Raw genomic sequence first — 22,759 nt, forward strand, 5'->3', positions numbered from 1 at the left:
AGCGAGGCGCTAATCCGGAAGTCGTTCGCTTCGCCGGCGGAAATTACCCGCTCGGGAACACTCGGCCGCATTCGGCTGCCCTTAATCTCTACTACGCATGCTCTAGGGCCAGTATATCCGGGTGTTTTACACATTTCTAAACCCTGAAATTGAGCTTTTTCTGCTTTCTGCGCCATTGACGTCACTATAATACACCAGTGGAGAAATGACTTAAAAACAGAAACAGAATACATACATAATATTTGGGTTTTTTGCCTTTATTGACAGAACAGATTAAATGTGAAAGGGGCAGAGAGGGGATAACATGCAGCATCGGGCCACAGGATGTTTTTTGTGGTAAACACATTTATTTATTTCTGTTGTAAAATAGGGCATTTTTATGATGGGATTTATTCTGGTTTTTTTTCAGTCTCAAGTGGCCATTTGATGAACTGCAATTTTTGGCACTTCCATATTATAGCTTCATATTTAAGCCTTGGAGGTTAGTGCTTGGATCAAATGTTGAGTTTTTCATTTTTTTTTTTTTTGGTGCTTTGAGTGCCACAAGCAGAGTGCTATCTAGTTCATTTATATAGGAGAGAAGGCAGACATCTCTGCAGCTGTTATCACCAACACTCTGCAACTCACATCAAACAATTAAGACTGATACATTTCACTACATGTAAGAGGAGAAATAACATCATGAACACATAATCTAGAAACCTTGCTGCTATAGGCAATGATTACAGCCCCTCTCTCTGTGCTGATGGGCTGCTATGTATCAATTTATAGATTGAGAGGTTAGAAAAAGATGACATAAACATGACCAATGATGCACAGGCACCACTGATACACCCTTACCTTAGTCAAAGTGGCTCTTTTCATACCTAACTTTTTCTGTTCAAGGACTCACTCACCAGTTTATGTAACAAATAAAACTCCCCTGTTCACGTAACACCATGCTTTTGACCCACAGTATGAAGCACTTGGAAATGTTACTGTATGTCTCAGAAAAAACAAGAAAGAAAAAATAAAAGAAAATCCCCAAAATGTTTGTTTTGACAATATTTATTTCTATTTTCCCAATAGTAACATATAGTCCAGGACAAATGAATGTTTGAGAGAAGCTAGCACAGCAGTTTGCAGAGTATATGATTCAAAATTGTACCATATTTAGTGAAAGTGAACTGCACTCTGAGTACTAGGGATTTTAATTGTTCTCCTAAACAAACAATATTTCCTGTAATCAAGAAACCAGGGTATATTTTCTCTATAATTCTGTGTTAAAGGCTAACAACACTTGCATTGGACAAGTTTTTGGACAATCAAGTCTAAATCCTATTGATTCTGTTTCTCATACATCCCGTAGAGTCAAGAGCCTTAGTAAAAGAAAATTTAAAAATAATGAACAGTGACGTTATGGCACCATGACACGAGTCAACACACTGCCTCAGACACGCAGAACAGAACGACAGCGGGCAGCCCAGGAACATTAGAGGAAAGCGCGAGGATACGTCGTCACTGCTACCAGAGGGCGAAGCAGAAGAGAAAGAGAGAAAAAGGTCGTACAGGTGCAGAGCAGATAGGAGCTTTCAGAGAGACATGCTGAGGGACTACACACATAGATATATAACTCTACGTTCGGAGCTGCGACAGTCTTCAAGCAAGAAGAAGAAAGACAGAGGATAGAGATAGTCAGATCAAGCGCGGAGAGGATTACAATGCTAGGCGAGGTTAGCATGCTTGCGGCACGGAGAAACTTTACAGGAAGCCCAAGACACAGAATCACATGTAAAGGCTAGAGCGACAGTGCACTATTCTACAGGCTAAAGCTATACATCGGACACTAAAGCTAATTACAGGAGCTACACTTACTGTATATATGTATATATATGTATATATAGAAATAGATATATAGGAAATATCAAACAAGCTGGATAGGCAAGGCATCGCATGCACGTGCAAAGGAAGCAAGTCTAGCAGCAGCAGCAGCAAGAGAAGAAAATGTCTGCCTTTCCAAGATCAACCTGGTCTCACAGAAATACCTGAAATGACCACAGACTGTTAGCACCGCATTATGTGATGGTGGTGGCACAAAATGTGCTAAAATTGCATGCTGGCACCATGCAAACAATGCAAATGGAAAATCAAAAAGGATCCTTTGTCATAGTTGACACACTTACGCCCTGGTTCAACAACATCATGCAATGGCTGGTGTCTGCATGCTTACAAAAAATGGGCTGCCCGTGGATGTCGCCTAGGGGTCTGTGGGAACCATCGCAGACTTGGGTGAAGACATTTATGCAAAGTGGACGAAAGCGAACCTTAACAGACACACGGACGTGTTAACTATGAATCTGTCTTTAGGATTTAGGTGCTGGGTCACAGATTCTGATGGGTCTAAGAATTCAATGTAACACCGACACATGATAACACATTACATGCCACCACATAATGCTGTGTTAAGATGTCATGGTCATTTCACATATTTCTACGAGATCAGATTGTCCAAGACCACCACAGTGAGATTCCTGTGTCGCTGTAATAAATCTGATGTTGTCTGTGTCACAGTGTGTATGCCATTTTCAATCGGGGTACAACAAAAGTAGGATAAATAACTCTTAAAAGTATGTTAAACTCTAGGCTAATCTCTGTTGGGATGTTAAGACAGTAAAACTTTTATAAGATCTATAAAACAAAAAAGTAAATGCTTAAAACTTCGAACAGGCCCTTGATTCATGTCACATTCAGACCAAAGAGCTTAAGTTACATTTTTGAGTAATTTTTTTAAACATCAACTTATGAACAACCATTGGACATTGCACGTTATTAGGTCATGTGTATACTCTAAAGTGCACAACCTCCCCTTTGGAGGGAAACTAGACAATACTGGCAAATTTATACTAAGGCAACACAGTTACAAACACACTAAGGTACACATTGGCACATACCGTCAAGTATTCACTTGTGCACAAAAAAACACAGGGCTTCAGAGTCAAAATGGCTTTGCATATTCGTTTAAAATCCAAACACCGGAGTCTCTGAGCAAGACTCGTTAGTATTTCAAGGTGAAATCTGTCAATTTCTTTAAAGCCAGTCCCTGAAACATGTTTTTCTTTGAAATAGCTAGAAGAGTCACAAACCAAGTCAAGTATCTGACATACGTACATACACACAGGAAAAAAGCCTTTTGGACAAACAGGATGAAAATACAGGTAATCTATATTGGAGATAGAGAAAATATGAATAACTTTACCTCACAAATAGTCTCTGGTTATATGTCTTATATACACTTATGTATACACAAATATATGTACTTAGGACATCTTGAAATACTATTTACAATCTATGATCAAAAGTGATTGTACACTGAGCGACCGTGTTGAGCAATTGTGCTTTTCTAACTTGTTCTAATGAAAATGCTACAGAACCTCTGTTCGTTTTTCAGGGTTCACGTTCCATCGGCTAACCCGCCTACAATAAGCATGTTTATGTTTTTGCTAACTAGTAGCAAACTTGATTATCATTAACTACTGTACACTTGAATTCACCGTTACTTTTGATATATTTGCAGGGTATACAGATTGGACCCACACTCGAATATTGCTTGTGAATGAATAAAGAAATCTCAGTTGCAATGCTAATAAGGGATGTTTCCTCCTCCCCCGATGATTTAGTGCAAGTGATGTCAGGTATGCAGTAGCTGCAAGTCTGGTGAAGTTCCCATAACACCTTTATCGCCCTGTTCCCAGTTCTCTTAAGATCCTCCATCTTTCTTTAAGTGCTCACCCAAAAACACCACTGACAAATAGGCTCTCTTGTTATGGTACTGTATATGAGAGATTGAACATTTTCAAAGTTAAAATCCTTAAAATTGAATGCCTGGCTAATTTCTAGAGACACCTGTGGTTAACGGCCGAAGGAGATTGTGAAGCAGTGGCCTCAGTTGATACTGACTGTCATGCATTGGCCTTAAAAAAACCCAAAGTTCCCACAAAGTCTACTGCAACCAGCACTATATCGGAATACTTATTATGTATTAGTTTGTGCCAGTCTGATCAAATACAATTTTATAAGCAATATGCATCATGTAAGCCCAATAAAAACTAAATAGTAAAAGTCTAAAGACTTTGACATAGGTACATCACCCAAGAAGAGCCATGCTTGTAATTTATCACTGTTATCTCAAGATCACAAATTAATTATTTCATTATCTAGAGAAAATTTGCTCTGTCATCTTGAGATAAGGAGATAATCAAACCGTTGGAAAAGAAAGGATTTGCGGATCAGGAGTGCCATGTCAGCATGCATAGATGGCATCTATACTACTGTAGAAGCTGATTTAAGCCAAAAAATATTGCTGAAAATGACGCACCAGACTATACTGTATATTTGTCGGAAACTGTATTGTGTCCCTGTGATTTTGAAGGCAGAACAGGACACTGATTTTTGAGTTCTCTATAATTATCCAGTGATCTCAAAATAAATTATCTTGAGAAATTTGCCCATTATCATGAGAAAGCAAGCTTTGATATCTGGAGATACCAAAACGATTAAGTTGTAATCTCAAGAAAATGTTATTAGAAAAATAATTACAAGCATGGAGGTTCTCAGCTTTCATACATAGGGTCCCTTCATAAGACAAGGTTTAGCGTTGATTAGTTAACAATGCAGGGCCTGCTGATATTGTTCTTTGCTTTGGCAAATTTCTAGTGCATCAAATGACCAAAACCAGTTGGCATGCAGTGAGCTCGGGGCTTTGACCCCTTGGCAGTTGCCCACTTTTCCCAGTAGCTAATCTAGCCTTGCCTCCCACACACTATATTCCCCACCCAAAAAAGACAACAGTCTTAAATTTGAATTTGCTCCATAAGGTCAAATAAAAATTCCCCTTCAGCATTGCTATGCAACTTGAATTCCAAGTGGTGGCGGACCCCACCACTTACGATTAAAAATAATATAAAGATAGGCAATTAAACTGACTTTAGATGGCTAAATAATTGTTGGCAATTAATTGTAGCAAAAATAGGGTTTGAAATAAAGACATTTTTAAGGATTCTAACTTTATGTGACCTCTTAAATGTTGATTATTCTCATTTTGTATGATTACAACATGTAGAGCACACTCAGCACAGCTAAACACGCAGCCAGGTTGGAAATGGTACCCATTCTGATATGTGTATGTGGGTGGTGACATCAAACAAAATTGGTTTAACAAGCCTTTTACACCTTAAATATACTAGAAAGAAGTGTGTGTAAAAAGAGTACAAAGTGTTAGAAGTACCAAGCAGCGATAATAAATTAGCGTCATCAGCTGCGGACCAAACTGTCAAAGGCTGATGAGATGCACAATGAAATGATATGCCTTCATAAATGCTTTGCTGTTGTGTAATTTTGATGAAAATGCTTTCTTTTGTACATTTTTCCAAATTCCTAAGATGGTCTGATCTGGTTGGGATACTCATTAACGTGCTGGTGCTGCTGTACATCACCAGTTAAGATAATATTTACCCAAATCACTGCTTGGAGTACGATGTGCAGATGTAAAGGCAGTTGATTAAGCTGAGGTAAGGTGAAGTGCTTCTTTTTTTTTTTAGTTTTAAACCAGAAGTTTAAAATGTAAAGTTACAATAGAACACAACCACGTTTGGCACTTAACAACATACTCGGCAAATGAGAAATGATTAAAAAATAAACTCTTCCTCATCGACCTATTGCACAAGCATTTCATATCACAAAAAGTACATATAAAGTTACATCACTTACACTACTCTGGGGTGGACTACACTATAGGAAAGGCAGACAGAAGCACTTTTACATAGCTTTGGACCCAGTCAGTCCACAGCAAAGCTACAATACATAATATATGGATATATCTGTAGATCTTTTTTTTCTCAAATATACTCTTAAATATGTGACTTTGGAGGAAAGAGAGAGAGAAAAGAAAAAGTTTACCAGTACATTCACGACAAACAATTCATCCGTCAAGGGGGAAAAGTACAGGAGGACTTGGTGAGATGAGTTTTATAGATCCTGGCCGAGTCGTTCAATCTCCTCAATAAGAAAGTCGATGTCCTCGAAGGTTGCGGCGGGATTCGAGATCACCATGCGGAAAAAGTTGACCTTGTCTCCTTGTGGCTGGTAGCTGACCATGGTTGTCCCGTACTCCATCATCCTGGCTTTTATCACCGGAGCCACCTGAAAGATCCAGTAAATACAGCAGGAATTAATTCTGCATCACAGGAGATACAGACGAGATTTCTGTCACTCTATTGATTTGGTCTATTTGGGCAGGTGAGTATGTTTTTCATAAATGGGACCTATTATGCTTTTCCTTGTTTTCTGTCAAACATGATGTTACATTGTCAGATTTTTATATGAAAAGTGTCCAAAGTTTTTAAATAATAAGGTGCATAAATGTAAGCAAAAATCCCAGGCTTCAAACTGTTCTGAACACTCTGTTACTCTGAAAAGCATGTAAACAATAGAAACCCAAAATACAAGTACGAAAATGAGCATAGCAGTCCTCTTTAATATTAAAACTCCTAAAGATTTAAAAAGTTTGAAAATGCTGAGTGTCACTCCTTTTTTAACCATACACAGTCTGTGATAAAAATATTTAAACACACAAATATTAAGTTTGATTCTTTGTGTGTAGAACAATACAAGTGTACTTCACTGCACAAAAAAAAACCTATATAAAAATCAATATTGCTGACAATCATCGACATAATCTACTTAGCATGTAGTATAGTTTCTCCCGTTTAAAGGACTTTAATTTTTGTGTAATGCGTCTCAACGCAGCACAAGAAATCTGATGTTGATCCAGGTTTCTAAGAACATTTTGTTGGTAATAGTTTTTCACTTTTACTCAACAAGAATTTCAAATGCACAACTTATAACAATGTCTTTTTATAATGTGGTGCTGTAACTTTGACTCCAGTTAAGGGTTTGGATACTTCCTTCACCTCGGGGCTTACAGTGTATAAACGCTGCAGATCTGTGGTCAGCACTGAAGCTCTCATCACATAATCATTCCTTCTAAATCTCTTGCAGGTGTCCCGCTGCAGTTTCTGTAAAATAATCAATCAGCAGCTGCAGTTTTCCGTCAAATCAGTCTTTTGACAATTTTCCAGTTATCCTATAGAAGTAATCATTAAGTGGAAATTGAGGAAAAGCCCCTTTTCCCTCAACATTACATCATCCCTCAATCTCGGTGTCGGAGTGTGTGGAAACAGAGCGAGCTGTCCAAACACTCGGTTTCAGCGAGGCGTATCCACGGTGTTTTTTTCAAACTTTGGAAAACAAAAGGAAATCTCTCCATCTGATGTGTGTGACAATTTATAGTGAATGGTTTCACAGAGAGAGAGAGAGAGAGAGCTCTTTGTATGGCCGTCACGTACACCATCTGTTTGTCCTAATTGTCAATTAGCAGCCTCTGCTGCTGTGGGATCCTCTGAATGACCGCCACTTTAGCTCACTGAATACTCTCACTCCCTCCGTCCCTCTGTGACAGCCGATCCTATTTTAAGACAGTTTACTAAGTATAGCTCTGGTGCATGGCAAAGTATTTTTATAATCCTGAGCAGAAGTGGACGTCCACTAATGAGGAGGACTTGCGATGGTCATGCTGGATAGGAACGACAGGCTTGTAGGGCAAACGAGAGGTGCAGTGAGAGGTGTTTTCGGGAGATATTACAGTCAGGCTTCTTATCTGCGCTCACTCACCTTGTGCAAGTGTTTCTTTTTCTCCTCTTTGTCCTCCATGTAGCGGATCCCAGGAGGGAGGTACCAGAAGCAGACGTTGGTGTGCTGAGGCTGTGGGAACACACAGAGGAGACGAGAGATGAGAGGAATAAACTGACACACACTCACTGCAGGGCTCTGGATTAATTCAGCATCATAAACAAAAAAATTCTGTCTTCTTATTTATGTCTTTAGTTACTTACTTTTAGCTACTGTTGTGTTTATTTATTTATTCATTCATTAATTTATTTACTTATTGTCCTGTTTTGTCCTGTCTTGTTTGGGCTTGTCTAAATTTCTGTCTTTATGCGTAGCCTATTAATACCGTTTTTGATAAAATGTTTGCATTCACTAAAATTAAAAATAAAAATAAAAATAAAAAATCCACTATTAAAATATGTATGTAGAATTTGAACATTTCTTGTCTTTGGCGCCTCCCAGAGGAAACATTCTCATCAGCAGAGACTAAATTATAAAATAACCAAAACTGAATGTTTATTGTAACAAAGTATAACTTTTTTTAAAAAATGCAACTTCAACTTCGTTTACCCCTATCTATTTACTTATTTATTCATTTTTTTATCTCTCTTCCTCTATTCATTTTGCTGCTCTTATTCTATTTATCTGTACTGTCTCCTTCTTATATCCTTTTATCTATTTATCTATCTCTTATTCATGTGTTTTTATCTTATCTTTGTTTTATCACAACTGATGTGATGTCGTGTTATTATTACCTATATTATTTTTATCATCTTTTATTGTATTTATTCTTACATTTTCTAAAACGTACTTTACTTTAAACTGCCTTTTGCAATCTGCCTGTTTTACTCCTTTTATTTGCTTTATTCTTGTCGACCTTTTTTATGCACTTTTTGTTTGTGCATTTTTGTTTGACTGTTCTGGACCTTTCTCTGTTTGGCATGTTTGTAGATGTTTATTTTATTATTCCCTGAGTTCCTGCCTTTGCGTTGTCTGTCAAAGTACTTTATGAACAACTGCTTGTACAGGTGCTATATAAATAAATAAATACAGATATAATAACAAAAATACATTTTCCAGACTTCTGACAGATCGATTTAAGACATTTTAATACAATTTAAGGCCTTATGTTTGGATTAATGAATTCAATGCCTTGTAAGACTTTTTAAGGGTCCACTGGGACCCTGATAGACCTCTACTTTACATTTATACATATATAGATATGCAGTATATGCACATATTCACCAGTCATTGGTACCTGAAATCCTACATGATAAAAAGCACTGAATTAAACCATCCATTTGTCTGATCTAAAGCAGACTGTGTTTGAAAATGGCTTCCCACAGCTCAAAAAGAAAATCCATTAGGTGTTCCTGGCATCAGACAGGTAGCCTGCCGCCTCCTCAGATACTCTCTATATGTCTGAAAGCCACACAGCTCTATTTTTTGGCATCTGAAGCCGTGCTGGAGCAGCCTGCCAGAGGAAAAGCATTCATTACTAACAGCTGACTAGCCATGCGCACCAGCCTCATTTATACAGCCGCGCTGGTTCGACCGCAGTATATTCAACATCAGATTGATGTAATGGCTCAATGGGAGGTACAGACAAGTGAGCACCTGGGCCGATGCCCAGAGGAGTTGGCTTTTTCCCCACCACCCTCTGGGTTATGATGCTCTAAGCCTTTTTGTGGCTCAGCAGGAAAACAATAAGGCTTGAAACATGAAAGAGCTTTCACTAAAAGTGACTCTGGGTGTCCGAGCACCCCTTTTCATAAAACAGTTTTCAGCTTAATAGCCCCGTCCGACCCACATATGTTTGTGCTGTTGTAGTTTTCCTCGGTGGATATTTCAGACGCCGTTCCATTCATATGCATATGAGCAATTACAGGCTGTTATGCTATTCATTAAACATAATAGCAGCACATTATACTTGCAGCTTGAGGTAAAAATGGCATTCATCCAACACAAAGCAGGAGCACACGGTGCGTCAATCAAGTCAGCCATAATGACCCCGAACACACCGAGGTAAAAGAAACGACTAATGTTAGCTGCTTTTCCCTGATTATGTGGCTGCGGATGAATTATCAGAGCGGAGAGTTAAATGTGGACGTACTTTCCCGTCAAAGACCATCTCGTATCCTTCTCTGTCCTTGATCTTGTTGTAGAGGTACTCTGACAGCTCCAAGCACTTGTCAATCTGCGCCTCGAACCCGATGGTGCCCTGTCCAAGAAACAATATTTCATCTTGTTAGTTCTGAAACATTAATTTTTAACCTGTGATTCACAAACTTTTTCCTTTTCTATTATCAAGTAAACAGACCACCCCCAAATAATTGACACATTTTATGGATATTTCATTTTGTATTCAAAGCAAAACAATAACAGTGCAGAACAGCTGATAAACAGTCCAATTAATCAAGATAGTAAATGCAAAATGAGCCATTTGAATTCATAATGAGCTGAACATTTCCTTTAAATATTACATCTGAAATGAGTTTTTCTGATATTTTTGTGAACTTTGTCAACTTTTTAATAAGATGATCCAATTTTTTAAATTTAATTCAGTCTCTGGACAATTACACATCTGACATGCACATATAATGTCAGAAAAATGTAACACTTTTTCTAGACCTGTAGACATCCTGTGGTTTATGGTTTTACTCCAGTTAAAATAGGTAAATATTTAACTTTGTCAAAGTTTTACACCACGACAAAGCATTATACACATTACAAAAAAACACTGCGAAAACAAAACTGAGAAAACGAAATCTAACCTTTAAAGTTAAGGCTGGAAGAAGGCAGTCTTACAATAGGATGCCAAGAGGCCTGCAGACCATTTTTCAAATTCACAATTAAAAAATAATTTAATTCACAATGGGAATTTTTCTTGTGTTCTGACTGTAAATAAGTCAAAAAAGCATCCAAGCTTTTTCAGTAAAATAAACAAGTGCCAGGAGAGGATGGCCCGTTCATAGACGGCCAAACATAGGTACCAAAATTCATCTATTTTTCAAAGAACTGCACACAAATACGAGCAATAGAGCAAATGTTCATGTTTGTGTGTCCTGACCTTAGCTCTCCACATGAGCCACAGCTTGAAGATGTCCACGTGGCGTCCGCACTGCAGCGCTTTGTCCCCGGTGTCGTAGGAAAGGTCGTAGTGTTTGTCCTGCTGGAACAGGTAGCAGGCGTGCATCTGGTTGCAGTTCTGCATCAGACCCTGCGAAAACACACCCGGCATGTTTACAATCCCCCCAAGTGAACAAAAAAAACCAAATATTCACATGTGTATGTGAGGATGAGGCATACCTCCTCTCTGACCAGCAGGGCCGAACATTGCAGAGGGACGGACATCATCTTGTGTGGGTTCCATGTTACTGAATTGGCTCTTCAGGGAGAAAAAACAGTGCAGAGCATTACTTCAAATGCTTGTTAGCTTCTCGTCAGTTTGTGTTCACACCCTAATTTCTTTTTTACTTGCCTCTCAACTCCGTCCAGCTTCCACCTGTGTCTCCGGGACATGAGCAGACTTCCTCCCCACGCACCCTGACGGGACACAAAGATAACAAAACAACATTTAAGTTCATATTCTTATTAATGAAAGAACACTTCACTCAGTTTAAATGCACTTAATTCATTATTCAGCCTGTGAAAACTGTTAAGTTTAAGGTCTTCTGTTGCTCTGGAGGAGCCTCTTCAAGCTTCAGATTCAACCAGGTGTTGCAGATCTAACAACTGAAAACACATTGCATTATGGAAAATGTAGTATCCAGGTTTTTAAGGCGAAAAGACGGAATATCTGAGTCTCTGCTGCTCTGAGTTTGGGTGCTCTTTTAAAGATCTGATTCTCGGAAGTTCCCCAACCTTTAAAAAACCTTGTCATGTTTAAATGTCTGTTGAAGTGCAATTAATAACTTATTTCTCAACAACCTTGACAAAATTGCCTCATATCTTCAGTTCTACTTCTAGTTTATGTCTGAACTCTTTTACTCAGATAAGTACTGGACTTCCAACTAGATGATATTAAAGGATTGAAAATCATTTTAATGTTAGAAGTCTTGTGCCTTTGTGGTCTTGCATAAACCCAATATAATCACTCTCTGAAACATGGCTTGATAGTAAAATATGTTTATAAAGTACACTTTATAAACATATTTTATAAATATGCTGATAGATACTCTGAGGTGGTGGTGTGGCGACAAATGTTTCCTCTAACTTGGTGTCTGAGTATGTCTGTTACATAATGTGACATCACACAAACTACACAGTTCATTCCTATTAAAATAATTTAATTGAGTTTTGGTTTTCCATTGGATTTGGACAGTAGTGTGCCAGGGTGAAAGTCTGGAGTTTGTTTGACCCATCCACCTCCCCTCCCACTTGGTGTCTTTCCTGTTCTTTAGACTATGACTGTTACTAGTCAGAAAATGCTGCTGCCTGACGTGTGTAATACCACCACTACAGGGTGATTTGATGTATCAGTATCTGACACCAAGAGCCACTGACAAAGCATCAGTATTTGACGAGTTGGTGGTGAGACCAGGGTTTCTGTGTAGCGCTACAGTTGGCGGGTGTAGTTTGGTAGAGAGAAAATAGTTCCTACATGAAACTGTTTAAAACAAAGTCTGAATTATCTTGAGTAGCCAGGTTTGGTGCTTGGACCATCACAAGTTGAATGCAATCTAGTTCAATCCTAGGTAAGAGAAGAGAAGTGTGTGCATTTGTTTTGGGGAAGAGCTGTCCCTTTAACCCCTTAAAACCTGGTGCTTGTGCTCCATTCAGAAGCCTTTCACAAGCTATTTAACACACTGAAACTTGAGCAAACTGGTTTAATTTCTTTAGAAAAAAAAACCCAAAACAAACATAAAAAAGGCAATGACCAACTTGGCAAGAAATTAGTAACATGTGATGAAGAAAATGTCCTAAAAATGTGTTTAAAAATAGGGGGAGAATTATCAAATTAAAAAATAAAAATGATCAAAAACTAGGTAACTACATTTATAATCATTGTAATTATATATTCAAAGTTATTTTACAGAAAGAAATTAACAATGATTTTTCCTGGTTATGTGCTTGTTTGTTTTTGTCTTTTAACTTTATTTATTGCTCGTTTTCAGGTCATTTTCTTGTAACTTTTCTCTATTTTCTTGCTATTTTTTGGGACTTGTATTGTACAGTTGCCTTCTCCCCATGTTTTTGAAAGAAATCAAACCATCGAATTTGCCCAGGTCTCAAAGGGTTCAGTTGTATGATATTAGTACTGTCCACCTCAAAAATGCTAATACCGCTCTCTATAGACCTACAACAAAACTAACCCTTATCTTGCACGCATTTAAAGGTTCCTCCTCCAGATCACTGTAGCCGGTAAGCCCATTTTCCCTACTTATATAAGCTTCACTCTAAACACTGGTATCACTACCAGCTTTCAATATAAGGTCTAAATGTCAGCAGGTCTTACGGATGCTTTTGCAAGCATTTCTGGATTTCCCGGCCTCATAATGTTTCCCACTGAGACTCTTTAAGAAGGCCACCAAACACATTTATTTCACGGGTAACTGCATCTGCAAAAGCACGTACTCCAACAAAAGCAGCAGGTGCCACAACACTCCAAGCTGGATGTTGTTTTTTCTCATCTCAGCCAGTTGAGGGATGATAGATAAGGCCATTTATGCCTCTTAATAGAGGTGTCCCCCTGTCAGGACTAAATCACCTTCATTAATAGATAGAGTTCCTTCAGTGAGAGGGCCCATGATGGCAAAGTCAGGGGAGGAGATGATTTACAGCCTCTGTTCCAGTTTTTCTAATCCCCAGTGTTAGATAGGAAATGGCTGGCTCCTATCTGGGTCAACCGCAAGCAGTTAGAGGCGAGACAGACATAATAGATTTGTCAAACTCACTGGTGAGCTCCCTGTGTTCCTCCCCACTGTGCAGAGATGTTGTGCACTGCCGACATTTTGGGTGAAGTGTTAAATGAGTCAGAGGTTTATGCAGATTCAAAACAAAAAGGTTTTTTAACTCACGTCTACGTGCATCCAGATGCTGTACTTTTTGCAGATGTCAGAAATGGCGATGAGCGGGTCAAAGGCTCCGTACACTGTCGTTCCAGCAGTTGCACTGACAAAGAAAGGAACAAAGCCCTGCAGAGGCACAAACAGGAAATGATTGCACACAAAGCAGTAATAATAGTGGCAATATCTTTCATTATTAGTGCAGTTTCACTTGACGGGATAACAAAATGATGTTGTATTTTGGCTGTATTATGGCTGTATGAAGTAATATCTGCAGTATTTATAGCTGTTATTAATGTGTATCTCATTACCTTCTGTTTCGCCTCCAGTATTCTCCTCTCAAGGTCGGCCGGGATCATTTTACCACTGCGAAGGAAAAAAACAAACTTCAGCTGCTTATCGAGTTATTTGTGAATTCATCAACGGTAGAAAGAACTTTTGAGATCATTTACTCATGTAAAAGAACCAATAAAGCAATATATAAAATACACCATTACAAATAAAAGTCCTGCATTCAAATTCTTAATTAAAGGAAAACTTCATCTGCCAAAATGACCAACAGTACTGTATACAATTTAAACTGTTTTATGTTGAATTTTTCTTGCACTCTTTGGGGAGCGAAGAATCCAAAAACGGAGAAAATTCTTGATGAATTGAAGTCATAGGGGTCCAAGTTCAACAACAGCAAAACCATATCAAAACATATCTTTACAAACTCACACACATCTCATGCAGCATAATCCAAGTCTCATTTATCCAGTTGTACGCTCAGTACTTCCCAAACAGACAGACCTTTCCAACAGGGAACTGAATTTGAGGTGAAACTTATCTACACTCTCTTCAAAGCCAGACTCCATTGACAAAAACAGTAATTTTACCTCACTGAACACAGGAGCTGCTGGTCTACAGCTGCCCTGATCTGTCAGTCTATTTGTGTTATCGTGTGACTTTCATGCTTTAAAATGTTAATTCGGATTCACCAAAATCACCCAATAACACAAACTAACTGACTGATAGAGGCAGCTGCAGACCAGCAGCTGCTGTGTTCAATGAGGTAAAATTGCTGCTTTTGTCAGTGGAGTCTGGCTCTGAAGAAAGCATAAATACATTTCCCTTTCTGTTCAGTTTTAAATAGTAGGATTTTAGCGAAAATGCATATGTTTTGAAAGTACTGCGTACAGGACTGGATAAATGAGATTGGTTTGGCTTGGATTATACTGCACATGTTATGTGAGAGTTTGTAAACTGATGTTTTGATATAGCTTTGCTGTTTTTAAACTTGAACCCCTAAGACTTCAATTCATTAGGAATATTCTCAGTTTTTGGATTCTTTGCTCACTGAACCCATGCGAGAAAAACAAAGTTTTCTTCACAAATTCATTGTAACACAGGATGAGTAATTGATGTACAAATGGTCATTTGTGAGGGTGAACTGTTCCTTTAAGTTCTGCTATAGAAATCTATTTTCATTTGTAAAATTTTCTCAGATCTTTGCTCTTTTACTGTTCCTGAAATATTTTTTTTTCTTCTACCTTTTAAAGTTATTTAAATCATTCAATCTGAGAAGTTTAGAGGGTAAGACATCTAAAAGTTGACCTCAACTACTCCCTAATGTTTTTTAAGGTGTCACAAGCCAAAAATGTTGAAAATTACTGGTTTGATCTTTGAAATTTAACCATTTAAGCTGGTCACATATTGCTTTAAAATCTTCATCTGCATGGTAAGTAGTATTTATACATTTATAATGTCATATAAATGTGTAAATATCAATATAGTGGAGTACAAATTTAATATTTTTGTCGAAATTGTGTACTTTGTTACATTCCACCACTAGAATTGAGACACTGACTTCTGATATTTCACTTTTTAGTTGTGCTGCTGAAATGAGAAGCGGACTTTTACCTTTCATCTGCTTTGATGCAGATCACACTCTCTGTCCCGATGCCGAGAGCCGCCGCACCTTTTTTGATTGAGAAATGGCTCTGAAAGATAACAGAGAAAAAATGAATGAGAGACTGTGTTTAACTATCTGTATGTCAGGTTACAGGCAGAGTTAAAACATCTGGGAATATATAAAAGATGAGATTTAATAAAAAATTTCAAACAGCTTGGATGCTGGAAGGTTTGTGTCATATTAAATGGTGTTTTTCTTTTGCTTCAAATCATCCTTTAAATATCCTTTAAAGATGAAGGAGGTGACATATAATGTGACAGTCACCTTGTTTCCTCCAGTGTCTGAGACACACAATGTTAGCTTTATACTAGGGGTCAACAGATTATCAGCCTGGCCGATTACTGGGGCCAATATTTGGCATTTTGCCATTTGGTTGATGATCGCAGATAAATTTAATTAATTCAAAAACGTGCAGGGAAAGTGTCCGTACTGGAGGTACTTTTACTTTTTTAAACCTCAGAAAGCTATTTTTATTTATTTATTTTTATTTACATTTTTACTTGACGTTATAAAAAAATGTTGCTGGGAACTTTCTGTATGTCCAAATTCTAAATATTGACAAAAAATTTTCATTTACATTGTAAATGCAAATTGGTTCTAAATATTGGTTATTGATTCCATGAACTACGGATAATTGGCATCGATATCAGCACTGAAAAACCAATCAGTTGCCCCCTACTTTATATCAGCACTGGTGGTGTGAAAGTGACACAAAGTCCCTTTTAAAAACACACAACGAGGACATCCAAAGCAAAATGAGTTGAAGATATTTGACTTTTCATTTTAAAAAGATTTCCAGTATGATGAGTGCTCATTAAAAATACACACACTGACAATTTAGCTGAAACATAAATGCCTACATGTTCAGATGTGAAGGCCACCAGTCTGGGAACAGATGACATTCCTTTCTCCTTCACTTCGGGGAACATCTTGAAGCGAGCCAGCAGCATGGCGTACATATTAGAAATAGCACCACCTGGAGGACAGACAGCGCTCAATTAGTGTCAGAACACATCACAGATTTAACCGCTGTCGTCTCATGGGAATGATGCAGGGCTTCAGAGCACAGTCTGAAAATGTCTGTGCATGTTTGAAATAATGAAACAACAAAAATCCTTTGTTTACAGCGTATCAAGAGCGCATCGAGGGATGACACAGTATCCAACTGTCCACAGTGTCAGAGCCAATCACGGCCTTTGTCATCAAATTCTCCAGTGACTGCTCCTCGTCACGTGTCAAACAGAAAAGTGTGGCAGAAATTATAGACTGAAGGGCGGGGGGCTAGAGTTGGAAAAATTATTTTATGCTAATTGGCTCTGAAACGAGTTCCATTTATATCATCAAAATGCAAATTACAGCACACACACACACACACACACACACACACACACACACACACACACACACAGGCTGTTCCATTTCCAGTGAAACAGAGGGGTGGTGGGATTGGCGTCGCCGAACATACCAGGAGAAAAAATGCCATCTCCTCGCCCATCCGGCCAGCCAATGATCTCCCTCATCTTCTTCAGAGTGACGTATTCCAGCAGCACAAAGACAGGCGCCACCTCATAGGTGAACCTGCGTTACACAAGGGACATCACATGCTGCTGGTTACACAAAAAATGTGACTCATCTCCAGAAAAATAGCCACTAAACTGACATTTTTTTCACTGCAGATTGGAGGTTTCTGTGTTGAAATTGATGCCTCTTGCAGAGGTGGATAAAATATATATAAATAAATTTTTTGAAGGAGAAAAATGTAGATTTATTGCTTTTTAAAGAGGCAAAAATATCATAATTTGCACTGATGCTTTTGAACAACCTTTATTATTTTTATTTTGACCTTTATTATCTTTATTTCTACCTTTATTATCTTTATTTTTACCTTTATTATCTTTATCTTTAACTTAAGACCAGAGGAAACTCACTAAATTTCATTGTACTTTGTGTATAATGACAAATAAAGATTATTCATCAATCATTCAGTCATTCATTCAGATGTACGAGCATCCCTTTCTTTTTCCACCACATTTCAAAGACAAAAATGTGCTCTCTGCTGCACAGAAGTCTCACATTTTCATCATCCTCTCTGCTCTAAAAAGTCCATTTTTAGTCTGTGCCTCCTGATATATTTTTCCACTAATACACGGCGTATTAGCGGCAGTAATTTTAAAACCCTCCGTGTCAACAGCAGGCTTATTTTGCAGTGCCTCACAGTTGCCAAGGCTGGCTCTTGCAGAGTTTATCTCCCCAAAAACACACAGTAAAATTAGCTCCAGATTAGTCTGAATTTAATTTCAGGGCTAATTTTCTCCCCCTGAATCCCCATGGAGACAGGAGGTGAGGGGGGAGGGATAAAAGGCAGAGGTGGGAGGGGGTCTGCCTTTCATTTCACCCTTTTCATTTGTGATTGAGTGAAAAAAGAAGCCGCTATCAGCACGCGCAGACGGCATACGGATGGGCCGGAAATGGAATTCATTGTCATTATCATTATCAGCGTTTAAAATCATGATGAAGCAAGGGGCCACATACTTACATATTGGTGTTGGCGGTGGACGTTAGCCAATCGGCTGCCAGTCCGACCATGTCTAATCCTGTAGAGAGCTGATTGAAGTACCTGGGGTGGGCTGAGGAGGGAAAAAATGAGGCAGGAAAGGGTGTGAGATGGCTGCAGTTTATGCACTTTTATCTGGTGTCAGGAAAATTGAAATTTCTGTGTGTTTCTGCTGAGTTTGTGCAAAAACTGTCATCTTCTCACCGCTTTAATTGCAGGTTAGAAATGCAGCTGCAGTAACTCATCTCGAGAAATAATGAAAGCATTTAGTGACGCATGGGTAATGCAGGAATTTAGTGGAGGGTATAAACAGTTTTTCCACCTCTGTTTTATAACACAGGCTACATCAGGAGCTTTGAAAATTAGTAAATTAAATGTGAATGTTAAAAACAAAAACATGAAACACTAAATATTTGCTAACCCTGTCTGATTAATGATGAATATTCAAGTTAAACACTTGAATTTTCCTTTTTTATATTATAAACATGCAATGTAAAACTTTAACACTGCAGTAGTATATAAACAAATAGTAAAATAAATTGCATAATAAAACAGAATAGAATTTATCAAAAGAAATCAAAGTTCCCTCGCACACCAGGATGCTCATGTTGACACTTCATTATTGAAAGATTACATTAAGAAAAAAAGGAGCCTATAAAGTAGTTTTATGATTGTTTGTAATGCATTTGTCAAAAACCTGTGCATAATGCTTGTGTACAAACAGAAAATGCATGAAAATAAAAGACATTCAATAAATATAAAATATGTCTTTATAGAAGGAGTTATAATTTTTGATAAATATTGTGCATTAAAAACACTAAAAAATGTCCTGTCATGTGTTATATGCAATTTATTTTATGTTTATAAGCTGATAAAAGGAGTGAAAATGTTGCAAAAAAAAAAAGAAAGAGAGAAAATCTATAAAATAAATATCTGAATTTGTTTTTGGGGGTGTGTATTGTACTGTAAATTTTCTCCTGCATGTGTCAGTGACGAGAGGATAATGGACTTGGCCTATGAAGGCTGCTGGTTATTAGCCTATTATCTCCTACTTGGTGAACCAGATTTACTGCGTCACTGCGTTTATCGGTCTGGTGGCTGCAGGAGGAGGAGGAGGAGGAGGAGGAGGAAGACAACTTGCAGGTTGATTTTTATTATAGACATTATTTATTTTTAATATTTTTCAAAACAGATTGCAAACTGTTCTTTCCTTTCTTTTATCCTGTCCCCACTATGTTGATTTTTGGAGAATTTTCTTAATAAAAATGGTGATAAAAAATAATTTATGTTTATTTTTTATTATTTTCATCAAATTTTAAATGTTACTTCTGTGTCATAATTTAGGACTGAGGTGTATAGATTTTTCCATATATGTTTTCAAATATTTATTTTGTTGTAAAAGATTTTAAATATATTATTTCACACAAACAAAATGCAGCAGGCCAGACTTTAGGCCTACATCTATGTAAAAGATGCAGATTTAAATCGGGAATATTTCCTAATATGCTGAACTAAAAGTGGTTTAAACATATTTCAAAAGTCAGAGATAAAGCATCATATTTTTCAAAGCATGCATCCAACATTTGAGGCTGCAGGCCTGACCTGTTTTGATGGCGTATTTGAGCGTCGCGCGACAGCTGATCAAGATATCATCCAGGGTGGCGGGCTCGCCCTGCAGCTCCCAGTTATTCATCTGAAGCAGCTCGTTTGGATAATGAAAATCAATAACTTTCGTGTCCCGGTCGAAAGACTCCACGATGTAGGCCAATAAAATATCCACAACTTCCTGCAGGAAGGTCATTGTTTTGGTGTCGCCATCCATGGCAGGTAACAGGTCTGTAAATAAAAAGAAAGAAAATAAATAAATAAATAAATGACGCAGCAGCAGGGGGAACATTTCGTGATTTATATTTCTGTGGAAAGTCGTAAAAAACGTGTAATATTAAGATGTGTTGCTGTGAAATGATCCTGCAGGCCTGAAAACGAGGCAAAAAATGCGTGATTTTAAGTCTAAAAATTGAGTTTCAGCTTCAGAACAAGACATTTTGCTGAAGGTGACCTCTCCAAAAAAATGCAAAAAATTCACTAAAACTTGTGGAATATTGCATTTATTAAGTCTACATGAAATGATGCAGATTCTTCTTTTTTTAATCCAAAGACTTTTCATATTTTTCATATGCATTTTGTCAAGAATAGAAACAAAGAATAAAGCGGATCAATAATGACATTTATCGATTTTGCAAAATGTCATTTCATACATTATTTGCGTTTGTTTAATTTAAAAAGAATGGCAACACTTACATTTAAAAAATGAAATATTTTTGGCATTTCTACACTGAATAAATGGCGATAATCCAAAGCAAGGCCAAACTGTGACTCAATGAGACCGATCGGGAGTCCGGCAGTGTTTAATATCCAGGTTTGCAGCATGCTTTTTGTACCTGTTGAATAGAGGTCGGAGAAGACCACGGCAGCTTTGGTGCAGTTGCAGGATTTGTTGCAGCCGCAGGTGCTTGCAGCTTCTGTCCCCGGCGGCTGCTTGGCGGCCGGCTCGGCGGCTTTCTCCACTTCCCCGACATTGAGCAGCGCTTAAAAAAAGCAAGGATGTTTTGTTTTTTAAAAATAACGCTGTCGATAAGGCAAGGCCGTAGATATAAAGATGGAGAAATGCTGCGCCTTCCCACAAACCCCCCCTACTCCCTCCGACATACCACATAATTTGGATCCAATTCCTCCGGATAATTTCTGGGCCGCCGCTTGGCACCAAGCCCTGGCTGCAAGAGAGAGCAGATCAATCAAATCCAACTTTAAGCACAAAAAGTGCCATGCAAGTTACAGCAAAAGACAAAATTCTTGCATCCAAGAAAATGCGTAAAAGCATCTAGAGCAGGCCCGTTTTGCGCACTGCTTTGAGACAATGCGCTGGAATGACAGAGCTGCGCCCCGGTCCACCAGCTTTCGAAGACAACAACAAAAAAAAAAAGCCACTCACGCGTGCTGGGGCTCTGACTCCCGGTGTTGGCCCCCGTATTATCTCCGCCGAGAGACCAGAAACCCTGCGATGCCATCGTTAGTTAGGAGCTGCTGGAGACACGGAGACCGACAGAGCCCATCCACACGCGACCACCCGGCGCTGCTCAGAGCTGATGTGAATGTGACCAGACCTCTCCGACTGCTGCAGCCGCGCATCCGACACACGCTTCGTGCTGCAGGGAAGCCCCTAAAAATAAAAAACGCGTATGGGAAAACAAAAAAAAATTAACACAAAAGGCGTCCACGGTGCTCTTTTTTTTTCAGGCGTCCACAGGTGCACGGAGCGGAAAGCAGGGTCCTCCAGCAGAAATCCGCACTTGACTTCACCGGCGCGCTCCTCACTTCATGGAAAATAGTGCAAGAGTTCAGGTGCGTGGAAATTTCTGCTTTGGATCCTAAAAATAAACTGCAAGCACACACAAAAAAGATGAGCAGCTATGTGCTACAGCTGCTGGTGAATATGCTGCACACCCGAGCCATGCCTAATTGCATCTAACCTAAATTTCACGTCACTAAAGAAATCCCATCGTGATTCACTTCGAGTCATGACGAACTGCGTTGCGTAGCGCGTCGTGACTCCATACATCCCCAACATTTTGACCCCCCTGCGCGCTCAAACTTACCCTCCATACAGACACTGAATGCCAACTAATTCATCCGCCCGGCGATCGCAGACCTATTTCTTGGAGACCGGCTGCTCTAATTGCCCGCCTCCGGTGGAGGAAGCAGTGGGGTGGCGAGGAGACTCGGCTCAAATACAGAAAAAGTGCGCATGAGTCCCTCCTCTCTGCTGTCAGTGTGGGGCCCGGTACTCTAAAAGTATGTATTACTCGTTACTTCTTTACTTCTTGCAATTTACTTGAATCAGGCAGATCAGTTCCTGTGGATCTCTTTTTTGTTGCAAATATAATTATGATTTTCCAGGACTTTATTTACTTTGTCACCCTATATATATATATATATATATATATATATATATATATATATATATATATATATATATATATATATATATACACACATCCATATTATTAAAATTAAAAGTAAAAACCAGTGCCTAATTCTACTCATTACCAACCACAGATTACAATATTTCAATCCAACATGTTATCGTTTAAACATGAATGAGAGCAAACTCAGCCTGCGGGCATTAAGCCTGAGCCACATCTGTTATGATTTATGGATCCAATTGCCAGCAACCATTTAATGCCACAAAAGACTCATTAAAATAAACTGAACCCTTTGGCAAAGTCATGATAATACTGAAATATTTGTGTACGGACTTACAGTAAAGGCCTTACACCGTTTTTTTTTCTATTTTAATTTGATTTTTTTTTCTCTGATGTTAAAAGTGTTCTTAAAGTTCTATTGTGTTCTCTTTTTCAAAACATTGTAACAAACTGTTCTAAAATTATGGCCAAATTTTAACAGTAATGCGCTGTTTGTAAATCTTCAAAAACACTTACCATAAACAGAAGGCTGCTGTATAATTCATGTCGTTATTCA

The 22,759-nt window shown here is 38.4% G+C and overlaps 1 protein-coding gene across 1 annotated transcript; it reads right to left on the reverse strand.

Moving 5' to 3' along the window:
- Positions 1 to 506: 506 nt before the first annotated feature.
- gad2 (glutamate decarboxylase 2) lies at positions 507 to 22,028 on the reverse strand. Its single transcript, XM_042510311.2, has 17 exons — positions 21,877 to 22,028; positions 21,213 to 21,440; positions 20,932 to 20,994; positions 20,662 to 20,808; positions 19,823 to 20,056; positions 18,203 to 18,293; positions 17,132 to 17,244; positions 16,527 to 16,642; positions 15,615 to 15,694; positions 14,024 to 14,078; positions 13,725 to 13,841; positions 11,186 to 11,250; positions 11,014 to 11,092; positions 10,775 to 10,924; positions 9,818 to 9,925; positions 7,708 to 7,797; positions 507 to 6,177 (listed from the first exon to the last, which is right to left on the reverse strand). Exons 2-17 carry the CDS (start codon positions 21,286 to 21,288, stop codon positions 6,004 to 6,006), a joined length of 1,758 nt encoding a protein of 585 aa, XP_042366245.1. The 5' UTR covers positions 21,289 to 21,440; positions 21,877 to 22,028; the 3' UTR covers positions 507 to 6,003.
- Positions 22,029 to 22,759: the final 731 nt, after the last annotated feature.

Source organism: Plectropomus leopardus, chromosome 21 (genome assembly GCF_026936395.1).
Source record: "Plectropomus leopardus strain MGB_pleo_1.0 chromosome 21, ASM2693639v1, whole genome shotgun sequence".
Classification (NCBI taxonomy): domain Eukaryota; kingdom Metazoa; phylum Chordata; class Actinopteri; order Perciformes; family Serranidae; genus Plectropomus; species Plectropomus leopardus.

Bases quoted from the DNA above. Each gene is read 5' to 3' on its own strand.
- gad2 (XM_042510311.2), bottom strand. From the start codon at position 21,288: ATGGCATCGCAGGGTTTCTGGTCTCTCGGCGGAGATAATACGGGGGCC. The intron at 11,093-11,185 runs GCAAGTAAAAAA...TTCTCCCTGAAG, and splicing joins AAGCTGGACGGAGTTGAGAG to AGCCAATTCAGTAACATGGA. The intron at 7,798-9,817 runs GTACGTCCACAT...GTGTTCCCACAG, and splicing joins AGATGGTCTTTGACGGGAAA to CCTCAGCACACCAACGTCTG.